A 24,202-nucleotide genomic window follows, 5' to 3' on the forward strand; every position below is an offset into this window, starting at 1 on the left:
AGTAAACTTCTTCCATGTTGAGTGAATTCGATTTTAAAATTAAAACAATGTCCAGTTTGTGGCTATGTGTGCAAACTGTTCAACATATTTAAACTATTTAAAGCAGTTCAATTACATGCTGAAATAAATTAGTCTGCGTAACTTTGTAAAGGCTTCATTATCCTCACAATTTGTTCATGATGGACACACACATATATAAATAGCCTGGATCCTCATCTCAACCTAAAGTGTTTACTTGTAAGACATTTGAGACAAGACAAGATGGTGAGCTTTATTTGTGCATTGGTGGTGATTACCTCCATCGTTGTTAATATTCAAGGGTAAGCTATGTTTTAGGGCAAAGAAGAACTTGGAAATGTTTAATGTGATCATTGAACGCTATGAAGACTATATTAGAAACGCCTCTAAGGCGTATTTCTTTTTAAATTTGAATAATCTTTTTGAACATGTTGTCGAGTTGTAGTTAATATTCAAAGCTGGGGCAGTATACAAACATGATCAAAGCTTTGCAAGTTACGATACCGTAAACTAAGGATTTTTCAAATTAGCTCAAGCAAAGTTTTTCTTGTTTAAATTGTGTATGGGAGGAGTAAGACTTTTATATGCTTTACACATTTTTAGTAAGTCGTTAGCTATGTCATGTAGGTATTTAATATTAGTCTGCCTCAATTCCTTGTTCATAGTGTGAAATATTTCATCTGAAAACTTTTCCATGACTCACTTTAATGTTCTTACTTTTGCAGAGTGAGATTAACAAACGTAAAGGAAGATTATTTAAAAGATTTCAACTCAACATTCAGCCATGACATGAAACGCACCATGAAATCCGGTCAAAACAATGCAACTTTGAAAACACAAATTGCAGTAATAGACAGACAAATAAAAACACTTCAAACATATCACAAAAATTTACAGACGGAGAAAAAACATCTACAAACATTTAAGTTAACTCTTAAACACAAAATCAATAGGACAGAAGTACAAAAATATACGATAGTGAAACTACAACAAAAAATTAAGAAAGTCGAATTGAAAATGATTGATCTGTCGTCACAAATGAAAAAACTTGATGCACAAAGGGCAACATTACAAACGGAGTTGAAAAGTCTTGAAAAGCAAATGAAAACACTTTACATGGAAAATGAAAAACTTACAAATAACTTGAAAAGAGGTAAGAATGATTTTAAAGAAAGAAAAGACACTTATAGAATCGAGTAAGGAGTAATATTTGTTCAATTAAAACAATATCTTTCATTTAATTTCTTTGTGTTAGTTAATATTTTTATAACCATCAGGAAAAGACTGCACAGATTTGTACAGAAAATTTTGAAAAAACTAGCGGAGTTTTTCAAATTGATCCTGATGGTAAAGGATACTTTGAGGTCTTCTGTGACAGACGTCATCTGGTGGTGGGTGGACTGTAATTCAAAGACATATAAAAAATGGAAATACAGACTTTTATCTGGGTTGGGCGGAGTATAAACGTGGCTTTGGTAATCTTAAATCCGAATTCTGGCTTGGATTGGACAAGATACATCGACTAACATCTGCAAAGAAAAATAAACTTCGAATTGATCTAGTAAACACGTCAGGCACTAAAAAATACGCTGAATATGAAGATTTTGTCGTAAAGGATGAAAATTCTAAGTATCAATTAAGTATTGGAAAATACACAGGTAAGAAAATATTGAAGAAAATGAGTGTTTGTGATAGCAAATTGCGTTGAGAGATTGTACCTTAGGGCCTGTTCATATGAGACGGGCCAGCCCGCTTAAGTAAGGCTAGGTAGCTTTGCCGAGATCTCGCCTCGTATATTATTTTACAATTTTTTCGAAATTGCGTTCATATGAAGAGCGGGCCAGACCGGCTTGGCGAGATCCGCTTGAAGGAAGCGAAGTTCTAACGGGCTCATATAACTGCATCAATCGGGCCAGCCGGGCTAAGCCGGCCTGGAAGAGATGAGACTGCGCATGCTCTTGTCTTATTTGTTATTTAAATATGGCAAAAACTTCAAAACAACAATGTGTAATTGAAAATAAGTTTGAAAATTTCATGTTATACCACTAAAATAGTCGGCGGAACTTAATGGTAGCAATCAGATTGTAAAATCTTTGAGTCTCAACACAATTTAATTTTCCCGCAAAATACAATATTTGTTGGCAGAAATTAAATACAACATTTCAGCCGGGCCAGGCCGCCTCATATGAATGCGAATACACATTGGCCCGGGAAACTAACTAGCACGGCTTAAGCGGACTGGCCCGTCTCATATGAACAGGCCCTAAGGGTAACGAAATGTATCGTTTGAAATGTCAACCACAAGAAAGACAATATACAATGCATTATACTTTACATTTAGACAATGTACAATGCATTAGCAAGATCATTTTGAAGAGCAGGATATTCAGTAACTTTAAAGACAAATAGTATTCCTCAGGAAGATAATAATTATCTGAATGTTATCTATTAGCAAAGCTCGTATTTCTACAGCCCGTCTAAAACGTTACATTTTACATGTGTCGAACGCATTTAAAACAAAAGAAAATGCGATAAAAATAATCATCTATGTTTGTTTTGAATGCATTCGGCTCATGTAAATGCGACATCTGAAACAGGCCTGAGCACTTTTGCTTGCCTTTGCTCTTGTTTTTCCTATGTGTAATCTGGAAAAAGTATAACGCAAAAAAGAGCGGTTTATTTGTAATTTTTAATGATATGAAAAGATGTTTTCTTGCAAAGCATGCAAAAATGTATGCCTGCAGCAAGAAATTTATAAAATAAGAAAATTATAATTCGTCCTCTGTTTGGTCGATGCGTGTGCTTGAATCAGGCAATATAAAGACGAAAATTTAAATTGCTGTGCGTTAATTTTAAACATGTCTGAGAATGAAGATGATTTATTGTTACTTCATATAACAATTTCTTTTGAAGTGTTGGATTACCATATCTAAAGACTTGGGAATATTCTTTCGTAAAAAAGTGGTGTAAATAAATCACAATGCTTTTCTTAACTCTGTTTTCATTCCTGTGTGTTTGAATCAAGCCAACCACGAAAAAAAAAGTTTAGTAAATACTCTTAATATAATATAAATGCATCATTAAATGCATGGAATGTTGCGTATAAAGTTTACTGTGAATAATGACAGAATGATCTGAACAGTGTCTTGTACGTTTTTAAAATACAAATCACCAGAAAACTATAAAACTATTTCTACTTTTTAGGAAATGTTGTGGATAGATTATCTTATCACAATAACATGAAGTTTTCAACCAAAGATTCAGATAATGATAAAGATAGAAGTGGAAATTGCGCTACTTCTTGGAAAGGTGCTTGGTGGTATAATAATTGTTATTATTCCAACCTAAATGGTAAGAGTAATTATTGGCGTGATTTTAGTAACGTGAAATCCAGTGAAATGAAAATTAAACCATGAAGACTTTTCATAAAAATTAATAATTTCATGACAATGATCAATATATCTATCAATACGTCACGTAAAAATATGTTTGTTTATGAGCAAATATGCAAAAAATTGTGTTAATTTCATGAAGTAATAAAAAATATTGTTTCAATCAATGAAATGGAGGAAATGTCAGTTTTTAACATGTTTATCTAAATGAAGCTGATATCGTCAAATCATACTCAAAATAACTGAATCTTTTTTTAGTTTTACCATTTTGTTAGCTGCCTTCTTTAAAGAGATATTTTGTAATTATTATACATTATTCTTCATGGAGAGAGATGCTGCCCGTCAAATCGACGAAGGCTGTCTGCAACTGGTTGCAGACTGCGTGCACAGTGAGAAGAGCATGGTTGTGCAGGCCATGTTCTATTGGCTTGGCCACGCGGTTCCATCTTCAGTGGCACAAAGGATCGTGACGACTGTTAAACTAGGCGGTTGCAGGGAGAGGCTGTCGACACAGTTAATCCGTGAGCGCCCTTTGCTGGCGTTTTTCCGCCGGAAACTCGCCCGTCGCCAGAGCCCCGTTAGCCGAACACAGGCTGCACCACGAGTAGGAGGGGTTGACTTGACTGACAGAAGCTTTATTATCGCTTGGACATTTGCGGCACTTTTAATGTGCGTCCGTATCAGTCCTTGCAACCCATTTCTTCATGGCATGATATGGTTTCTCACTTTTAATAAGACTTACACGTTTATATAGAACGTTGTGTTTTTTCAAAATAAACAAATTATTCAAAATAAGCTCCTTCTCTTTACAAAACCTCTTTCCTTACTTAACCTTCTTCTCATTTAACTGGTTTACAAGAGTAATATATGTGGTGCTTGAATATGATCTCAAAGAAAAATCTCACGAAAGTTCGAATGACAAAGAGTTGATTGTGTTTGAACGAAGTGGACGCTGAATTCACAAGTCTTTATTTCTATGTATGCTCACTTGAATGTGCTCTTGGAGTCGAAGTTCTCTGCTGTCAACATTAAAGTATGTCACTAAAGCTTTGGAATTTTATGATTTGTGTTTATCATACATATCCAAATTAACACATATATTACATTTAAAGTAGTTTATGGCGGTTTTTGTTGAAATCATTCATACTTAATAACCAAGTATTAATCATTGAAGAATTATTCAGATAGCTGCAACTTTAGATATGTTGTCAACTTGACACTGACAAAATATTAGATTGAAGGCCAAGCCTATTGTAAAAATTCAATGCATTGGAAAATGACATATCAACAGTTTTACCAAGAACAAGCAGTTCTTCAATGGTGGAAGAATGTAAGTTATACTCATAATATATCTAAAGTTTGTAAATCATATAATTATAAATGCTGCAAGATTGGCTGCCGACCAGTGGCGTAGCTAGGAAAAATAGTCACTCCCGCCAATCCATCTCGCGGCGGAGGCGCGACCCCACAATGGGGGGGTCCGGGGGCATGCTCCCCCGGAAAATTTTGAAATCCAGAGCCTTTGAAACAGCATTTCCTGCGATTTCGAGGGCGAATTATTTGTTGTACAATAATTTATAAAAACCCATTTTTGTTAGCTGCATTCTTAATGTGGCAATCGTTGAAACTGCAACTAGTTAAAAAGGTACTAAAGGTGGCTCAGAGAAACGTTACGCAGGAGACAATTGTCCCCTAAAACATAATTTACTCATCACTGCCCATGCATAAACAGAAGAAATTTGTATTAGCACAAAAAATAATATAGTATACGACACTTCTAAAGTGCATAGAGAGAGATTTTTCTTAGCATTCTACTTGTTAGTTTAAACTTGTTTAGATTGGGGCAAGTAGAAAGGGATGGCTTTATTCTTTAAAGTTATGCTTAATTTTCTCAATGAAGTACCATGTATTATACGAACAAATATCAAAATACATACTATACTCATCATTTATAAAGAAAGGCCAGCCTCCTGGGTTTTTCTACAAATTTTTCAACCACCTCGTTATGCAACACCTCTGATTCCTCTTTCTTTTCAATGATATCTTTGTGAATAGATATTCTACACAAAGAGCTAAGCCGACCTTGACCCATTCTATTTCTTAAATAGCTTTTTACCCTTTTTAAGCAAATGGTATATCCTTATGTATATTCATTTGTACACAGTTTTTAAACCCCATTTTTAAAAAATACATTTCTTTTAGCCATGCCCAAATTGTCACGCCCTGTTGTAGAAAAATTTATCTATCTGCACCGTCTAAAGTAATTGTTAGCTACGCCACTGGTTGCAGTACATTTTTTGCTATCACTAATCATTTGTAATATTACCATTATTAATAAACGATGATAATTTAATTACTTAATATTATTACTGTAAGCAATGCACATTTCAAGTAAATGGTTTGAACCCGGGAGTATCGTTACATGTTTGTAAATGTAGATCGTCCAGGATGGTATAGTCTTGAGAAGGACTGTTTTTGTTGTTGTTGACTGACGTTTCGACAACCTTAGCGGTAGTCATTTTCAGAGTCAAAAGCACATTTCATGACCATGTTAATCGTTTTCTAGAAGTCCTTTGGCTCTGCGTTTTCACGATAGTTTTGTTGGATATGATATTGTGAGATTGACGGATGTAGTTTACACGTCACTTCATAACAGGAAATGGTAGACCGCCTTCTGTCCACGAATGAATAAGTATTACATGGCTAAAGCTTTGTTTACGTTGAATCATGTCATTTGTTGCATGTACTTTGTGCAAAGTTCTTGCAATTTTACACCTCATTTTACCGAACGACCTCATGATCGACCTTCAACGATCGTAGAATCAGTGATTGTTGTCATTTCCTGAGTAAATTCGACACATTTCTCAAGCCATCGCTAAAATGACTGCGTTGTTGCTTGGCTGGTTTCGACCATGCTTGGCTACAAAGCTCTGCGTAGTTTGAAAAATTATTTTCTTACTGGAAAAATGGTTGACGCTAAGATCAAAGATTTCGGCTATAATTTATGTCGAAAATATCTCGGTGGGGAATGGAAGAAAATCAGTCCACAACATTTTGAAATTGAACGAATTCAGTAAGTACAATTTTCAAATATGTAACTGTAAGAACTATATTGTTTAGATGGGGCGACAATTATTTAATGGTAAAAATGTTCTCAATGATATTTAAGGTGAAAATATTCTCTATATCTCTATTGACAACATTTCAAAGAGTACTGGGCTGTTTGTGTTAGCTGCCACACTAAATTTCTTCTCAAGATTTATATGTTTCGATGCGATATGCAAGATTTTCTGCAGTATAGCAAGGCTGCAGATTGCAAAGTGTGATGGATTTCAGAAAGATATCTTGGGTGTGTAAAAAGCCACATCTGAAGTCCAGGTTCATCTTAATATGTAGAAATTTCTGCCGCAATTATGCCAGCCAAATAAACACTGAATTCTGCAATTGCAGAATTCTCTGGTGTCTGTCCATGAAAGTGATAAAATTTCTCAAGTGCAGCTAATTTTCTTGTAATTTCCAACTTCCTTGTCTCATATTTCTTATGTCTGATATTTTCTTGTTCAAAGTTGTTTTAGTTTTGTTCTGGGGTGGAGGCAGAATACATACGTGAAATAAAATAAGCATCCTTGTTTTATATGCAAAATAACCTTCATAATAGTGCCTTTGATTTAGAAATTAATTTCCGGAAGAAAAAATCTTGTAAGATATGATTAATCTAAGAATGGGCTTATTTTGTATATTTATTTAACTAATGCTCTGATCTTACCTCTATGCTTGTCTATCGTTGTTCTTTTGTTGATAAACTTACCACTCAGAGGAGATGAAATCATAGTTTGAGTGATAATTTTAACCAATACGCTTTTGACAATTACAGTGGTGGATTAACGAATCATTTGTTTCTGTGCTCTCTGCCACATGAATATGCAAATTCAAATCCTGATGGTGTGAACAAAGCACTGCTTCGGCTATATGGTGCATTCTATGCAGATTTGTCTGACAACAATGTTCGCATGATGGAAGAATGCATCATTTGCGGCCTTTTAGCTGAAAAAAAGATGGCCCCAGAGTTGTATGGTATATTTCCTGAAGGAAGACTTGAACAGTTTATTCCTAATGTAAGTACCAAAAAAAATCAGCGATTAATGTAAGGAAAGTTTATCTTTTTATAGTGAGTATACCACCTGCTTGTATGGAAAGAACATGCCCTAGCTTTCCAGCTTTAATATCAATTTAAATCTGTTCTAGCACAGCTGAGTTTTGTATTCCACTGATAGTAGTATAATCAGTATTGATTATTTCATACTAACTATACAGTCTGTATAGAAAAATTGTAAATTCATTCTCATTTGTGTTGGAAAGAATTTAAAATTTTTAAATTAAACTGTTAAATAGTTGAAATTTTCGCAACATTAATTTTTGCATTGTTTACCAAAGTTTAATTTACTTGTGTTGTAATTTGTTAAAGGTTCGAGCATTGACTAGTCGGGAAGTCCAGTATCCTCGTTTATCACAACAAATAGCTGAGCATGTAGCTGCGTTTCATAAGCTAAAACTTCCTCTCTCGAAGGAAGGCACTTGGTTTTTGGATTCACTTCAAATGTGAGTTTGAATTTTTGAATCTTTTGCACCAATCTGAATTAGTTTTGAAGTAAACTTTTTTTAAAAAATATTCTAGAATTCATATTGTTCAAAATGACCTCACCATCTCCTTATATTATTATTTTATCACAGTGTACAGTATATAATACATTGATTGTACATAAACTATATTTTTTTTTGATAGATTTGTGATGGAAATTAAAGGTCTTAAATTTTCCAATGTTGATAAATTAAAGATCTTGGATGAAATTTTTCATAAATTTGACATTGATGAAATTCTCAAATTTATCAGGTATGGAAAATAGTCAGCCACTCAAAAACAGAACGGTCATGGGGACTAGGGAGACAGGTCACGTGTGGGGGCTTGTTGGGAAACTAGTGTGTCTACAGGTGAGGTATTTACATGATTTTGTGATTATAATTGAGATCATACATTGTGACTGACTGAGCGTACGTACGATGTAGGATTAGCTAGAAAAGTAGATGATACTGACGGTTTTCCCTGTTTAAAGGTGTCTTAATCTTTGATTTTCTGGTATTTTGAAAATAAATTTATAATTGGCGCTGATTGGTTGAATGCTCGCAAACCCCGTGTATCAGAAACTCTTTTTCAGTCTCGCAAAAGTATCGCAGATTGCGTGGTTTGCGTGGACACGGAAAATTTAAACAATATGTCGTTAAATTTGTCTTTTTAATGTTGGTTTTAATTTATGAATGAAATACATACTTGTGAAAGTTTTGGAGCAACTCGAAATTCATTGAAAGTACTCAATTCGTGCTTGTGCTTGCCACGCAATTTATTTTTTCCTCCAAACTTTCCGCGTTTAGAAACACACTAAATTTTTTTTATTACTTACATGATAAATGAATGCTTATTTTTATACATATGCATTAGGTTGTCATTTTCTGGGTAAGCTACTACTACTGCTAGCCAGTAGTTTGACAGTGATGTTGAAAAATGTATGCTTCATGCCAGATGAAGATTAAATATCAACGTCTTGATAGAATAATAATGTTTCTTATTTTACTGCGTTTTTTTTATTATGCTGCATTTGGACTACGTAGCCTTTACTTAAGAATTTTTACAGAAAAGAACATTATATGGAAGCAATTGTATGACGTACTTACTAATTTGGGCACACAGTCGATCAACCACACAGTACTAAATGAATAAAAACAATAAATTTTTGAGTACTTTAAATTCACATAATCACAAATCATTAATTTATTTAATGATATAATATGAGACATTAACTGCTGAAATGCTATGCACAAACCATGTACAAAGTTAATTAAACTGAAAATACTTATGTGCCAAAAGATGTTTTAGGATGAATGAATTTAAGTGTTGCTTACATTATTGTTATTTTGTTGTTGATGTGTTAGGCACGTGGTTGAAAACAGCCAATCACCAGTTTTCTTCTGCCATAATGACGTACAACCAGGTAAAGATTTCCAACTATGTTGTTGTGAATATTATGGGTTTTTAATAAAGGTTAAATATAATTTAAATACCTACAGGAAACTTGTTGGTGAAAGCAAATGAAGATCTCGATGAGGCAAAAATTCGTGTGATTGATTTCGAATATTCGTGTTATAACTACAGGTGAAAAAAAAGAGAGAAGGATAATTTTCGTTTAAACCGCAAATGAGGAAGGAAGAAAGGAGACATTTTGTTCTATATCTAGAATATTATTTCATCTTTGCGCTGCGTAGGGTTGTCAAATATTATGATAGCAAGGGCTTTGTTGGTCACTTAAAGCAGTCATCAATTGAGCAAGGGGAGCTGGCAACAAAACAACCATATTGCACCCATAATGCTTTTCAACCGGCTGCTTATCTTTCTTTTGGAACATTTTAAATTATTTATTTCATCAAAACTTTTCAACTTTTCTTATTTTAAACATTGTTTACCTTGTCAAACTTTTTTATGATATTTGTTATTTTTTTATTCAGAGGATACGATATTGGTAATCATTTCAGTGAATGGATATTTGATTATAATCATCCACATTATCCCTTTTTTACCGGAGACGTCACCAAATATCCCTCTTATGATCAAAAGGTAATTCACTAATATATGTAATAATTTAAGAAAAGATAAAAACAATTTCATGGTTAAAAATAACTCTCGAAGTATAGTTCATATGAAAAGGATGATCTGCTGTTTATAATGTGGCTATCTATTATTGCTTGATTTGAATTACAACATTTATAGCTACCATGTGTTAATGATGTGATGATTTTGCTTTTCCTTGCGGTATAACTATTTATTCTCAGTACTTTATTTCTGTTTTTCTCGTGTGTTTTTTTTTTGCTTTTGATTGCTTTGCTTTTTTTGCTTTTTCCTCTCGGTCTTTTGCCGTAGAGGTTTTTTGTTGTCGGTGTTTTGCCGTAGAGGTATTTTCCTCGGTGTTTTGCCGTAGAGGTTTTACCCCGGTGTTTTGCTGTAGAGTTATTTCTCTCATTGTTTTGCCGTAGAGGTTTGCCCTCGGTGTTTTGCCGTAGAGGTCCCCCCGGTGTTTTTCCGTAGAGGTATTTCCATTGAGTTCTATAAGACCTGGAGGGAACACGTTAACAAAATTACTATAAATTATTGGCGCGCGGCCCGTGGTCAAAAACATGGCGGATTTGGTAGTCAAAGTCAGCGGAAAGACGCGGGCTCATGAAATAAAAATTTTGTGAAAAATTCTTATTCCAAACTTATCGAAATTTCAGGTATTTTTTGTCCGTGCGTATTTACAAGCTTACAATGAAACGACTGACGTCACGTTAGACGAGATTGAAAAAGTTATCGACGAAGCTGATAGGTAAATATTATAACAATCGTCCTCTTGTATTAATATAGCGCAAGATAAATTTTGGAAATTCTTAGATTTCTATGAGAACGTATGTCTTGACAGATTTATTTTCACTGTCGTAGTTCTCGTTTATTTAAGGTTCAGTTTTTGGAATACGTCAGTTTAGGGTTTAATGACGCCATTTAATTTAGGTCGGTTTTATCTATACCTTTATAGGCTTTTATTACACAGCCTATTCAAGTAACGTTTTACCTATTGTACGCAAGTGCTTACATATTGGCGTCGGTTTTGTTTTTCTGCGAATAAATGTTAATTTTACGTATGTTTTAAAAATATTTATGAAATAACATCATTCAGCTTTGTTTTCCTTTTTTTCTATAGATTGTCTCTTCTTTCTCATTTCTTTTGGGCAATGTTTTCAATTCTTCAAAGTTATAAATCCTCGATCAATTTTGGTTATCTCGTAAGTAGATGAATTGTTCAATAGTGTTGTTTACCGTTAGATTTACATCACGTGACTGAATTCCTTTTTGGTTGTTGTATTGTCGTACCGTGGTAATGTACAACATTTGATATTTTTAAAATACCATATCTTATAAGGAACATTCTACGTCGAACAATGTTAGAAATGCGAACTACTACTTCATCAACTTTTTACAAATAGTTTGCGTTATTTCTTCACAAACATTTGCATGGTCTTTTGCACTAAGTTCTTTCCATGTGGATTTATTCAGAACAGATGTTACCATTCAATATCTCTCATACGTTACGCACGTATGAGAGATACTGAATTTTTCGTTATGCACGGATTTCTTTTAATAATCAAATCAATATAAAACAATTCCCAGCTGTATTATTAATCGAAAGATCTCGCATTCAAAGTATTAATCTCACATACAACGTATTAGTCTCACATACAACGTATTAATCTCACATACAACGTATTAGTCTCACATACAACGTATTAGTCTCACATACAACGTATTAATCTCACATACAACGTATTAGTCTCACATACAACGTATTAGTCTCACATACAACGAATTAGTCTCACATACAACGTATTAATCTCACATACAACTTATTAATCTCACATACAACGTATTAGTGTCACATACAACGTATTAATCTCACATACAACGTATTTAAAAGCGTCAGAAAATATCTAGAGAAATGCGAACCTCTACTTAAATAGGAAATGTTACGCAAATATTACATTAACTGCAGGATGGTAGTTTAAGCAGTTCTTAAAAAGAACTGTGAGTTACTAGCCTTTTATCACCATTGCCCAGTATTATTTGAAATAAAACATGTTTTGCGAAATTATCTATTCTAAATTGTCTTTAATTGATTTAATTGATTAAGCTGAGATCAACTTTCCACATTTGCAAAGGCTTTTGAAAACTGACCTGTAGTCCAAGCAGCGTATTGCGTTATATCTTTTTGTTGTTTTATAAAGGATAGACAAAAAATATTCCTTTTTTGGTTTATTAAAATATGTTCATAGGAAATTTTATTAAAACCTAAACAGACAAACAGAGTTATTTGCATTCAGTTTAACTGGTGCATTATTGTACGTTGAATGGGGCCTCTAACATGTACGCAAACTTGTTTACATTTTTGCAGTAAATCTTGTCTCAATTACTCCTATATAAATATTATTTTAAGAACATTGCCTTTTCAGTATAATGGGATGATGTTATGGATTTCCTTAAGGCTAAAGTTCATGTATAATTAATATGTCTTCATCTACTTGATTACTTCTCTTTTTCTTTCAGGAATACGCCCTTTTTCGAATGGAATGCTTAAATCATTTCAGGCATTTTTCCGAGGAGAAACCTGGAGACAAGTTGCGTCATGATAATGGTAAAATCCATTGTGATGTTTAGGGTGAACTTTGAGCCCGTCACAAGTTGCTGATGATCGAGAAATTCATTTTTTGGTGATTAGAAAGATTATCATTCAGATGTAGCATGTATGTAAATTATGAATAACGGGGTTTCTTTTTGATTTTCTAATGGGCTTAAATGTAAGGTGTGTATGAGTGCGTTCACTTGTGTGAATTTTTACTCAAATTTTCAAATGAATAATCTAGTGGTTTAACTCTATCTAAACAACAAGCAGTTAGACACACTGTGTTGACAATAGGTTATGTGCAAGCATTCTCTTTGGCGGGAACAAGATTGCTTCATGACAAACCAGATAAGATATCAGATAGTCGCATGACATGCATGATAAATCCAAGATGGCGTGAGAACGAGGCAAAAAACATCAAAATTTTTTGCAATTAACTTTCACCGCAAACGTCAAAGAAATGTTAGAAAAGACGTCACTCCAAAACTATATCATTAAATCTGCCAGCATTTGGGGAATAATAAAAATTTATTATTTCACCACAACATTTTTCAACAATTTTTTCCACGCTCCTTTAAAAGAACGATGATTGTAAAAGTTCTATTAAAAGAGTTATTATCAAATGTCAATATTATGCGAAGTTTCATAAGATATATCAAAGTTAAGAAAACACAATATTTAAAAATTCTTTGTCATTTTCATTTTCATCTCTGAAAACTTTAAGGAATTTTTGTTGTTTTTCCAATGATACCAATTCACACCACTCCAACTGCTGTATGCTCTACTATAGTAGTGCCCATTCAGGTTGGAATAATGACAATTATTATACCACCAAGCACCTTTGAAGTTTGCGGCACAATTTCTTCCATCTTTATCATTATCCGAATCTTTGGTTGAAAACGCCATGCTTTTATGATAGGATAATGAATCTCCAGCTGTTCCTAAGAAAAGTAATTTTCTTCAGAAAAATTTTAGACGTCATTCAGCTGATGCTATCATAAAATTCTCCTAGCAGAAAATCCCGAACTAGCAGAAAATCCCAAACACGTGTTTTATGTCGTTTATAGACGATTTTAAGATGTTTTTCAGTGGTCATTTGTTTAGGAGACTTTTATGAGATTTGTCAATTAGTTTTTTCATTTAGTTTATAGAGTAAAAAAGAAGTGGTATAAATACCAAAACATATTAGAATCCTGAGTTTTCATTACGTATATTCAGTCGCATGCTTATTATTAAGTTTTATACAAATCTAAAATCGAATTTTACTGGTTAGTGTTAGCGGAAGTTCCAACCACAATCATGCACAATGTACTCGCTGGTATTATAGTTGTTGTTGCTAATTTATTAAATCATTTATTCTTCTCGAAATCAAATAAATCGCAAAAGTAAAAGTTTTCTACGAATTAGCTAGCTACATGTCATGAAGGCTTTTTAACTTTCTTTCATGAACCAGATATATGGCTCATTAGCATGTCTAGGAACGTAAAATTTATTTTACAATAATGCTATTCAAAAACAGAGGTAGCCTTTAAAAATTTCTACCAAGTTGTCAGGCATAGACCCCCCTAGAGACCCCCATTCAAACCTCTATGCAATGAGTTAAGTTAGAAATTTGGTACTACAAGTGACAGTTCATAGATATAGAAAAGCTAGACTTCAAACCATGCAAATTTATTGTAACCCTTTACCCATCTCCACCTCAGTGCCAACAAATTCACCTTTGGAGAAAAAACTCAAAATTTTTTTCTGCCAAAGATTAAGCAAAAATTATCAAAGTGAAAATTTGCAGTTAAGGACAGCTTAATGCCATAAATGTTTATTAGGCATTTCACTAAACTATTATCTTCTGCAAGGTATAGCAATCACTAGTAGCATTGTATTTGCAAATACAAACAGAATGTAACCAACATGTCTCTAATTATATAATTACATAAATGTTAAAATTGGTTCATGTGTCATGCTTACTGGTTATGATAAATATCTTTTCATATGATCAAAGCTTGTTTAAATGTAAATCTGAAATAATTTAGTTTAGAAATTATACTGATCATCAGAAAAATTACCTAGTGATCATGAAAAATATACTTTGCTGTTTTGCCAAATTTCAAGGTTTATCTGCATACATAGAAAGACATTTTTACTTTATAGAAAATGCTTTTCATACATCAATAGCCCTTTGGAATTTATGGCAAACAATCTGGTATGAGCCGTAGATTAACACACCTTTACATCTCTACATAATGTGTTCAGTTAGAAAAGGGGACAATATGTGACATGGGACAACATTTCGTGTATGTGAAATACTCAGGTTTCATACCATTTCAGTCAAATTGTCAAAATAAAAAGCTTCATGGATCAGAAGACTCAAAATCACAGGTTATAGTAAACAGCTTCTCTTGTAATCAATGTTAGTTTTCTCAAATCTTAAACAATATGTAGTATAACTGTCCAATGATTGAATGATCAATGATCATAAACTGAAAAGCCCCAAACATTTGTTTATGATAAAGTAAATAATAGCATGGCGGCTTATGGCCACAGATTTTTTGTCCATTGAAATATATTTGCAGGAATGTAGGATTTCGCTGTCATATAACGGCCACGATTCCCCAAGCACTAAAGAAATCATAGCTAAAAGTCCTTCGGCAACAACAATTTTAGAAGCATCAATCTGCTTACCATACGCCATATTAACATAAATCGCATCACACACTCGCATAAATTGACTTTGATATATTACATTCATACATACACTTCAGTTGTCCTTTACTTACGATTTTGCAAATTTCTGCTGATAAAACTCAAAACAATGTTGGCTTGCTTTTGAACATCAATGACTGAAATGTCGCTCGCGAGATCGTCTTTGCCAAACATTTACAATTCATCCATAAATTTTTCGCCCTCTTGAAAAAATTCCCAGTTTGGAAAGCAGCATTCATGTCAATATATGAATTTGTAAAAGATTTCGATAAATTCCATCTGATTGTAGTTTAGTTTCTATCATGCTTATAAAAATTAATATGAAACCATCAAACATTCAATTGAAACAGTGAGCTTGACTATGTTAGTTCAGTTGGCTATCAGTCGAAATCGGTCAAACCAATCACAGTAAGACAAAAATTTAAACGAACCAATTACACGATAGCAAGTGGACTCCCTTATATTTCCGGCCACCCCGCTTATCGGTCGAGATTATTCCAGATCGTCCACTGATCTGGCTATTGACCAATGAAATAAGTGTTTTGGCGTTCGTAGACTCCTTTATCAGTCGAACCAGTCAAGCCACCTCGCTTATCAGTCGGTTATTCCAGGTCAATTAAAATTCAACTGATCTGGTTACCAACGAGATATTCATTGGATTAGTCATTAGTTTTCAATAATAAATAAAGCTGGATTTTTATCACGAAGTAAATGCGATAATAAAGTAAGAATAATTAATGAATTTTTAATTAATATGAATAGGTAATTTTTGAATTTCAAACATCAGGCGCGCGACGGATTTGACATACTCTAGATCCGCCCCTGGCTCAATTGATATATTTGTGTTTCATTCTTATAAATGTGAATTGTCCATGTAAACTTAAATAAATTTCTGTTATGTTTTAGGTTGTTGTTAAGTTCATAAAAACTTTTATATGTAAGAACAAGTTATAATGTATACATCATTTAGGCATTAAAACTTGCATTTACAACTAATTACTAGGAGCTTACTTCAACGCATGCATTTTATAAAAAAGGTTTCAGACAATGATCATTAGACAATGATATTCACAGTATAGATTCTTTCTTATGTACCAAATAATTTAGTCGTATTTATTAGCTACATGTTGTTCATGTGCTAGGTTATCATTACCTAATTTACAAAGCTGTAGTTGAATTTGCATTTAATATTGATGATAAGCTAATCACAATCATTACATGTCACAATCAATCGTTGCAACAGAATCATTCGCAAAACAGAACGACTTTTTACTTTACGTTTGTTTGTTGTATTTTTTCGGTAAGTTTTTAAGTTCAAAATTAATTATATTTTTATTGACAAACAAGGCTTTAGTTCGAAACCAACCGTTACTATCCGTTTTTATCAAAACTTGGAGAATACCCCTTTGCAAACTGCAATCACTCAAATCATTCAAAAATATTGTATATATCAAAATACTTTTCCCTTAAACGTTTATATTAACGTATTAACTTACCAGAATATTTACCAAGACTTAGTTGATATTTTTTATTTTCATTCTTTACAGCAAAATAATCATATTCAGCATATGCTTTGTTTCCTGACCAGTCTCCCAGGTCTACACGAAGTTTATTTCTCCTTGCAGATGTTAGTCGGTATATTTTATCTAATCCAAGCCAGAATTCGCCTTTCAAATCACCAAAACCTTGTTTATAGTCTTTCCAACCTCGATAGAAGTTTACACTTCCATCTTGACGTCGTTGAAACACAGTCCAACCTCCACCAGATGACTTCATATCACAGAAAACTTTAAAGTAACCCTGACCATCAGGATTAATTTGATAAACTCCGTTCTTTTTTTCACCTTTTTTGTACAGATCTGCGCAGTCTTTCCCTGGTAATGTAAACAAAGAGATCTGCCATGAAATAATATGTTGTTAAATGTCACTCTTGTTGTTTAAAAATCATTCTTACCTCCTGTGAGTTTTATATTTTCTTTGTAAAGAGCTTTCAGTTGTTTTTCTAGTTTTTTTAGCTGTGCTTGAATTGTTGCTACTTTCACATCGATTGTTTTCATTTTTAATGACAAATTAATCATTTTAAGTTCAATTTTCTTAATTTGTTTTTGCAATTTAACTAATTTGTACGTTTGTACATGTGTCTTATTGATTTTGGAATTAAGCGCAATTTTAAATGCTTGAAGGTGCTTTTTTTGTGTTTGTAGATTTTTGTGATATTTTTTCAGTGTCTTTATTTGCCCTTTTATTAATGCAATTTGCGTCTTTAATGTTACATTAAATTGAACAACTTTCAAAGTGCGTCTCACGTCAAAGTTGAGCGATGAGAAATTATCTGTTAAATTACTTTCTCTTTCATTTGTTAACTTTGCTCTACAGAAATAACCACATAAATGAGATCAATACATTTATCATACATATCCATTAAGACATAATAAATTGATGACTTAACACAGTGGCTAATTTATAAACTTACTGAAAATGTCTTGATGTTTATAACGTAGGTAATAGCAAACATTAAAAGACATCAATTGTCGCGTTAAGATACGCCATAAAACATCATAGAAAAATTGATAGCGTTCAACAAAAATTAATGAAAAATCCCAAAATTGAACTTTAAATATGATGACTTACCCTTCAATAATAACACCAATACAAAAAATTACGAACAACGCAAAAGCAAATTTTGCCATTTTATGGTATGTGATCGATATCCACAAGCTTGGAGTGAGGACAAGATCATGGAAGCTCTATTTATGTATTTGGGTCAACTGTATTTTAATAATTTATTGCCAACTATCGATGATGCATGCACGTAATTTCATGTTGAGTATTCATGAAGAATAGGGTGGTTTCAGCTGATAATAAAAGAGTTTAATTATTTGAGATTTAGACAGTAGCTATTTTGTGCTCGAAGTTTCGTCCAATGAATTTGCACTATTACAAGTTCTCTTTGATTATGCAATGTGTAAAAGACGAATTTTGCGCCACCATTTAATTGTATATTGTCAAAAATTATGTAAATCAACTTGCACGAAAAAATTTCTCTTGTCTTTAGTATGAAAAGCAATTTTAATATTTATAAGGAACAATAGACACAAGAGTTTGTCTACAAATTCAAGCTGAAAATATTGCATCATATGTTTGCAGTTTGTAGTTAATTACACATTCTGTTGTTTATTTATTTGACACTTTGTTGTATAAAATACAACAAATTTACAAAGTGTATAAATTTCTATGCCTAAAACTCATCCCAATTCTATTCCTGTCTACAAGTGATAGTTATGTATTCTTGTTTTCACATTCAATCTCAACACTAAATTAAATTAAGTAATTTATTCATACACGACTTACAAAGAAACCTTTAAAACGTGGCACTTGATACAGATCATTTTCAAATATAGCTATATTTGGTGTACATACCTTTGATGCAGTAAAATTGGTTATAAGCTCTATTTCGCCGTTGACCATTCTTAAAACAAATTATGTTGCAGCTATATTGAACCATACTGGCAATAATTCCCTCCAGCTTTCTCCAGTATAAAAATTATATAAGTATAATCTATTATCTCAAACTGCGATGTTATTGTTAATATGAACTTTGCACGTACATTGAAGAAAATTCTTATGTCACAAAGAACAACACATGCAATTACGAAAATATTAACGTTATCAACACGAACTTTTGAAACTTCTACTTTAAAATAATGAATTTACAGGACATTCTTTTTTGAACGTGGTCCAAAATGAGAAAAGTGTTTTATTTACAGTTCGTATCACCAGCATGCTCATGTAATCCTGCTGTCAATCTTTCTGTGTTTATACTCACGGTAAAAACAATGAATTTGTATAGACATGAATAAGGATGTTGAAAAGCTGGACTAAGACTTGAGAACTAAAAAACTAAACATCACTTGAAACATAGCTACCATCAAGATATGTAGCTATAAATTTCTACCTCTCAAATTGACCGAAATTATCCATTTCTAAAAGTAGCTTGTTTCGATGTACATATTTTTTGTTTCAGCAAGCTATTGATAATTAATTCATGCTTTATTTTCAAAGGAACCGTAATAGACACAAACGTGGCATTTATAAAAATATATGTTATAATGATATTAGTTGAAGTAATTTCATTTGTTGTATATTTCTTAAAATGATTAATTTCTCACTAGTCTACAACATGTGTTTTTCTTTATGTATGTACGCTCATGCCTTATTAAAAACGTGATCACTTAGAGAACCTGACATGGATGATGTAACTTGAATTAGTTGAATATGCCCGTATTATATCAATTCTCTTGGCCTTTGTAAGCAACACGATAATTTTACAAGACGTTTAATAAGAACTTGTATTTTCAAAGTGATTGACAAATCATTCCACTTTAAAACTGATATGTTTTCCTCTGCTGCATGATGTTACCTTCTGGCAGAATCTTTTACACTAGTCCCACTGATATTCACAATGTTTCTGAAGATTGCAGAGCGAGCATGCTGGGTACAATGGCTGGGTACTGCAAAATAAAATTAATACGCATGCGCATCATTGCTTTTCTATTTGGCGCGCTTTCGTCAACATGAACGACGCTTACGATTTTGCTCCAAATTACTCATTTCATTCCTAACGATTCGGAGATGACTTTAATCTACCAAGACAACGATTTTCTGAGAAAGAAAATGAACAATCTGAGTCCGAAGACCCAAATGAGCAATCGTTGCTGTTAAGTTCTCTACGCAAGACACGTCCACAAATGTCAGTATAGAAACCAATCAGGCACGACCAGACACCGAAAAATCCAACCCCTCAGTCAAAACAAAACCTTCTATAGGACGTACATTATGAAGAACGTTCTACATGTGATTACCAATTTTTATGAAAACTGCTCTTAGGTCCTTCAAATTATAACCTTGTTTTGTTCCTTACGAGGAGATAGATGTAACGATATAAATTATCAGGCCTTTTGACAGGATGTACTGTATTAGGGCGAGAAGTCTAGCGCCTTCTTAATTGAAGGCATCGTTACAGCTCATACTTTTATCAATAGAGTGGAGATTATGAATCAGTTCATTACACATCCTGTTGTTTACTTATTTGATATTTTGTTGTATGAAACATAACAAATTTACAAATTATATAATTTTTTATGCCTAAAACTCAACCCAACTGTATTCCTGTCTACAAGTGATATGTATCCTTCTTTTGATATTCTGTCTAAGCACTCAATTGAATTAAATAATTGTTTTATATGCACGACTTACAAAGAAACCTTTAAATCGTGGCACTTGATACGGTCATTTACAAATCTAGCTATATTTTGTGTACATACTTTTGATGCAGTAAAATTGATTACCAGCTGTATTTCGCCGTTGACCATTCTTAAAACAATTTATGTTGCAGCTATATTGAACCAAACTGGCAACAATTTCCCCCAGCTGTCTCCAGTATAAAAATTATATAAATATAACTCTATTATCTCGAACAGCAATTTTATTGTTAATATCAACTTTGCACGTACATCGAAGGAAATTGTTGTGTCATAACGAACAACACATGCAATTATGAACATATTAACGTTATCGACATGAATTTTTGAAACTTCTACTTTAAAATAATGAATGAATAGGACATTTTTTTTTGAACGTAGTTCAAAATGAGAAAAATGTTTTATTTACAGTTCGTATCGCCAGCATACTCATGTAATCCTGCTGTTAATCTTTCTGTGTTTATACTCACGGCAAAAACAATGAATTTAAATAGACATAAATGAGGATGATGAAAAGCTGGACTAAAACTTGAGAACTAAAAAACTAAACATCACTTGAAACAGAGCCACCATCAAGGTATGTAGCTATAAGCCTCTACCTCTCAAATTGACTGAAATTATCCATTTCTAAAAGTAGCTTGTGTTGATGTGCTTATTTTTGGTTTCAGCAAGCTATTGAAATTGATAATTAATTCATGCTTTATTTTCAAAGGAACCATAATAACACAAACGTGGCTTTTATAAATATATACGTTATAATGATATTAGTTGAAGTAATTTCAGTTGTATATTTCTTAAAATGATTAATTTCTCACTAGTCTACAACATGTGTTTTTCTTTGTGTATGTACGCTCATGCCTTATTTAAAACGTGATCATTTAGAGAACCTGACATCGATGATCTAACTTGAATTAGTTGAACATGCCAGTATTGTATCGATTCTCTTGGCCTTTGTAAGCAACACGACAGTTTTACAAGACGTTTAATAAGAATTTGTATTTTGAAAGTGATTGACAAATCCTTCCTCTTTAAAACTGAGATATTTTCCTCTGCTGCATGATGTTACGTTCTGGCAGAATCTTCTACACTAGTCCCACTAATACTCACGACGTTTATGAGGATTGCAGAGCGAACATGCTGGGTACAATGGCTGGCTACTGCAATATAAAATTAATACGCATGCGCATCATTGCTTTTCTTTTTAGCGCGGTTTCGTCAGCGAGAACGACGCTGAAGATTTTTGCTCTAAATTACTCATTTCATTCCTAACGAATCGAAGATGACTTTAATCCACTAAGAGAACGATAAACTGTTTCAGCAACGTCATTACCTTTCTTTAACATTTATAAATTTGATTCGGTGTTGTAATGTTGTTTTATTTACTATACTTTTGGTAGAGGATAATTAAGTAGGCTATGTGAACAAAAACGCTTCTCCCTACGGCAAGGAAACTATTGAAGCCAAAATATTAACCCATCGAGTCAACAAATTGTTGACAAACAAAAGAAAAAACAAGCGAAATATTACAACCGTGGCAGCAAGCCATTAATAGATCTCAACCTAGGAGATACAGTACTTATACGACCAGACCAGACGTGCAGGACATGAAGGAAAGAATTGTGTAACCAAAAGTTTACACCCACGTCGTACCAAGTTATTTTGGAAGGCTAAATATACAGACGAACAGAAGACATCTGGCGTCCACTAAAGAAAGGGAAAGATTGATAAAGAGCGTACTGAGAAAGAAAATGAACAATCTGATTCCGAAGACCCAAATGAGCAACCGGTGCAGCCAAGTTCTCTACGCAAGACACGTCAGAAAATGTCAGTATAGAAACCAATCAAGCACGACCAGACACCGACACATTGAACCCCTCAGTCAAAAGAATATTTTCTATAAGACGTACATAAAAATGAGTGTTCTACATGTGATTACCAATTTTTATGAAAACTACTCTTAGGTCATTCAAAGTATAACCTTGTTTTGCTCCTTATGAGGAGATTGATGTAACGTTATAAATTGTCAGACATAGTACACGGGGCCTTTTGACCGGATGTTCTGTAGTGTGGCGAGATTCTAGCGCCATATCAATTTTGTGTTGGAAATAATTACATAAGCTTTGCTTCGGTCGTAAAATATAGTTAAAAAGGCATCATTACAGACGATACTTTTATTAATAGAGTGGAGATTATGAATGAGTTCATTACACATCCTGTTGTTTACTTATTTGATATTTTGTTGTATGAAACATAACGAATTTACAAATTATATAAATTTCTATGCCTAAAACTCAACCCAACTGTATTCCTGTCTACAAGTGAAATGTATCCTTCTTTTGATATTCTGTCTCAGCACTCAATTGAATTAAGTAATTAATTTATATGCACGACTTACAAAGAAACCTTTAAAACTCGATCAGATCATTTTAAAATATAACTATATTTTGTGTACATACTTTTGATGCAGTAAAATTGATTACAATCTGTATTTTGCCGTTGACCATTCTTAAAACAATTTACGCTGCACGAAGTTATTTTGCCTGTAACACTTTATAAAGTATTAAAGTTTATTTCTAATGAAGTTTTTTATGGATTCTGCTAAAAGTTTTGGTTAAGCATTTCTTTGAAATGAATATATTAGCTGTTACAGTGAATATCCTAATTATAATTAATTAATTTTTAAATGATGAACTAAAAATACAAAATACAACATGGAAAGTCGTAAGAGTTTCTGTGATTTGGTGTAGTTGTTTGTTTTAGTGTAGAAGTGGCTAAGAATTGAGAAGTTTGTAGATTGACCCATTTGAGAACATAATGAGAAATCATCTTCGATTAGAAAACAAGCTTTGAAGTAAGAAAACTATTGAAACTGCATTAGCACAAACTTTGCAATGTTATTTGGCCCAAAAATGTTTCTCTACTTGAGTCAGTTAATTGAACCTTATATCAAAAGCAGTTCAGCACAACAATCACCATACGCAATCAAATTTCGTAAGTTCGACGAAAGGGATTTCTTTCATGTTTTTCGTAATCCTAGATTCTGGCGATATGTAATAACATTTAGCAGCCGTCAACAATCAGTTATTACACACTTATCTTTAAAAAAATGCAATATTATCTGAAAATACTGTATTACTAGCAGTAATTTACGGAGGCCCAGAGGTGCAATACACAAACACAAATTCAAATACACAAACGCAAATTCAAATACTCAAACGCAAATTCAAATACTCAAACGCAAATTCAAATACACAAACGCAAATTCAAATACTCAAACACAAATTCAAATACTCAAACACAAGTTCAAATACACAAACACAAATTCAAATACACAAACACAAATTCAATTACACAAACCCAAATTCAAATACACAAACACAAATTCAATTACACAAACGCAAATTCAAATACACAAACACAAATTCAATTACACAAACGCAAATTCAAATACACAAACACAAATTCAAATACACAAACACAAATTCAAATACACAAACACAAATTCAATTACACAAACGCAAATTCAAATACACAAACACAAATTCAATACACAAACGCAAATTCAAATACACAAACA

The 24,202-nt window shown here is 32.9% G+C and overlaps 2 protein-coding genes and 1 long non-coding RNA gene across 5 annotated transcripts; 2 read left to right on the top strand and 1 right to left on the bottom strand.

Moving 5' to 3' along the window:
* Nucleotides 1–230: 230 nt before the first annotated feature.
* Nucleotides 231–3,568, top strand: LOC124455031. Its single transcript, XR_006951666.1, has 4 exons — nt 231–320; nt 744–1,171; nt 1,296–1,676; nt 3,223–3,568. It is a non-coding gene; the product is annotated as an uncharacterized LOC124455031 (long non-coding RNA).
* Nucleotides 3,569–6,103: 2,535 nt separating this feature from the next.
* LOC124455022 (choline kinase alpha-like) lies at nt 6,104–16,986 on the top strand. 3 transcript variants are annotated; one of them, XM_047005768.1, is made up of 10 exons: nt 6,104–6,483; nt 7,285–7,525; nt 7,876–8,009; nt 8,194–8,301; nt 9,396–9,454; nt 9,531–9,615; nt 9,966–10,074; nt 10,728–10,819; nt 11,192–11,273; nt 12,589–12,897. In XM_047005768.1, the coding sequence occupies exons 1-10, from the start codon at nt 6,323–6,325 to the stop codon at nt 12,697–12,699; spliced, it is 1,182 nt and encodes a 393-aa protein (XP_046861724.1). In that variant the 5' UTR covers nt 6,104–6,322; the 3' UTR covers nt 12,700–12,897. The 3 variants fall into 3 exon arrangements, with proteins under 3 accessions (XP_046861724.1, XP_046861726.1, XP_046861725.1); XM_047005770.1 differs by lacking the exons at nt 10,728–10,819; nt 12,589–12,897 and adding an exon at nt 16,912–16,986; XM_047005769.1 differs by lacking the exon at nt 10,728–10,819 and having other exon boundaries at nt 12,589–12,678.
* Nucleotides 13,174–18,084, bottom strand: LOC124455023 (fibrinogen-like protein A). The gene is made up of 4 exons (XM_047005771.1): nt 17,996–18,084; nt 17,319–17,734; nt 16,861–17,238; nt 13,174–13,605 (listed from the first exon to the last, which is right to left on the bottom strand). The coding sequence occupies exons 1-4, from the start codon at nt 18,052–18,054 to the stop codon at nt 13,343–13,345; spliced, it is 1,116 nt and encodes a 371-aa protein (XP_046861727.1). The 5' UTR covers nt 18,055–18,084; the 3' UTR covers nt 13,174–13,342.
* Nucleotides 18,085–24,202: the final 6,118 nt, after the last annotated feature.

The sequence above is a fragment of the Xenia sp. Carnegie-2017 genome, unplaced genomic scaffold, assembly GCF_021976095.1.
Source record: "Xenia sp. Carnegie-2017 unplaced genomic scaffold, XeniaSp_v1 HiC_scaffold_3, whole genome shotgun sequence".
Lineage (NCBI taxonomy): Eukaryota > Metazoa > Cnidaria > Anthozoa > Malacalcyonacea > Xeniidae > Xenia > Xenia sp. Carnegie-2017.

Coding starts and splice junctions, on each gene's coding strand:
- LOC124455022 (XM_047005768.1), top strand. CDS start 6,323: ATGCTTGGCTACAAAGCTCTGCGTAGTTTGAAAAATTATTTTCTTACT. Junction 9,455..9,530: donor CCATAATGACGTACAACCAG/GTAAAGATTTCC, acceptor AAATACCTACAG/GAAACTTGTTGGTGAAAGCA. Junction 10,075..10,727: donor ATCCCTCTTATGATCAAAAG/GTAATTCACTAA, acceptor TCGAAATTTCAG/GTATTTTTTGTCCGTGCGTA.
- LOC124455023 (XM_047005771.1), bottom strand. CDS start 18,054: ATGGCAAAATTTGCTTTTGCGTTGTTCGTAATTTTTTGTATTGGTGTT. Junction 17,735..17,995: donor ATTGGTGTTATTATTGAAGG/GTAAGTCATCAT, acceptor TTATTTCTGTAG/AGCAAAGTTAACAAATGAAA. Junction 17,239..17,318: donor AAATATAAAACTCACAGGAG/GTAAGAATGATT, acceptor TTACATTACCAG/GGAAAGACTGCGCAGATCTG.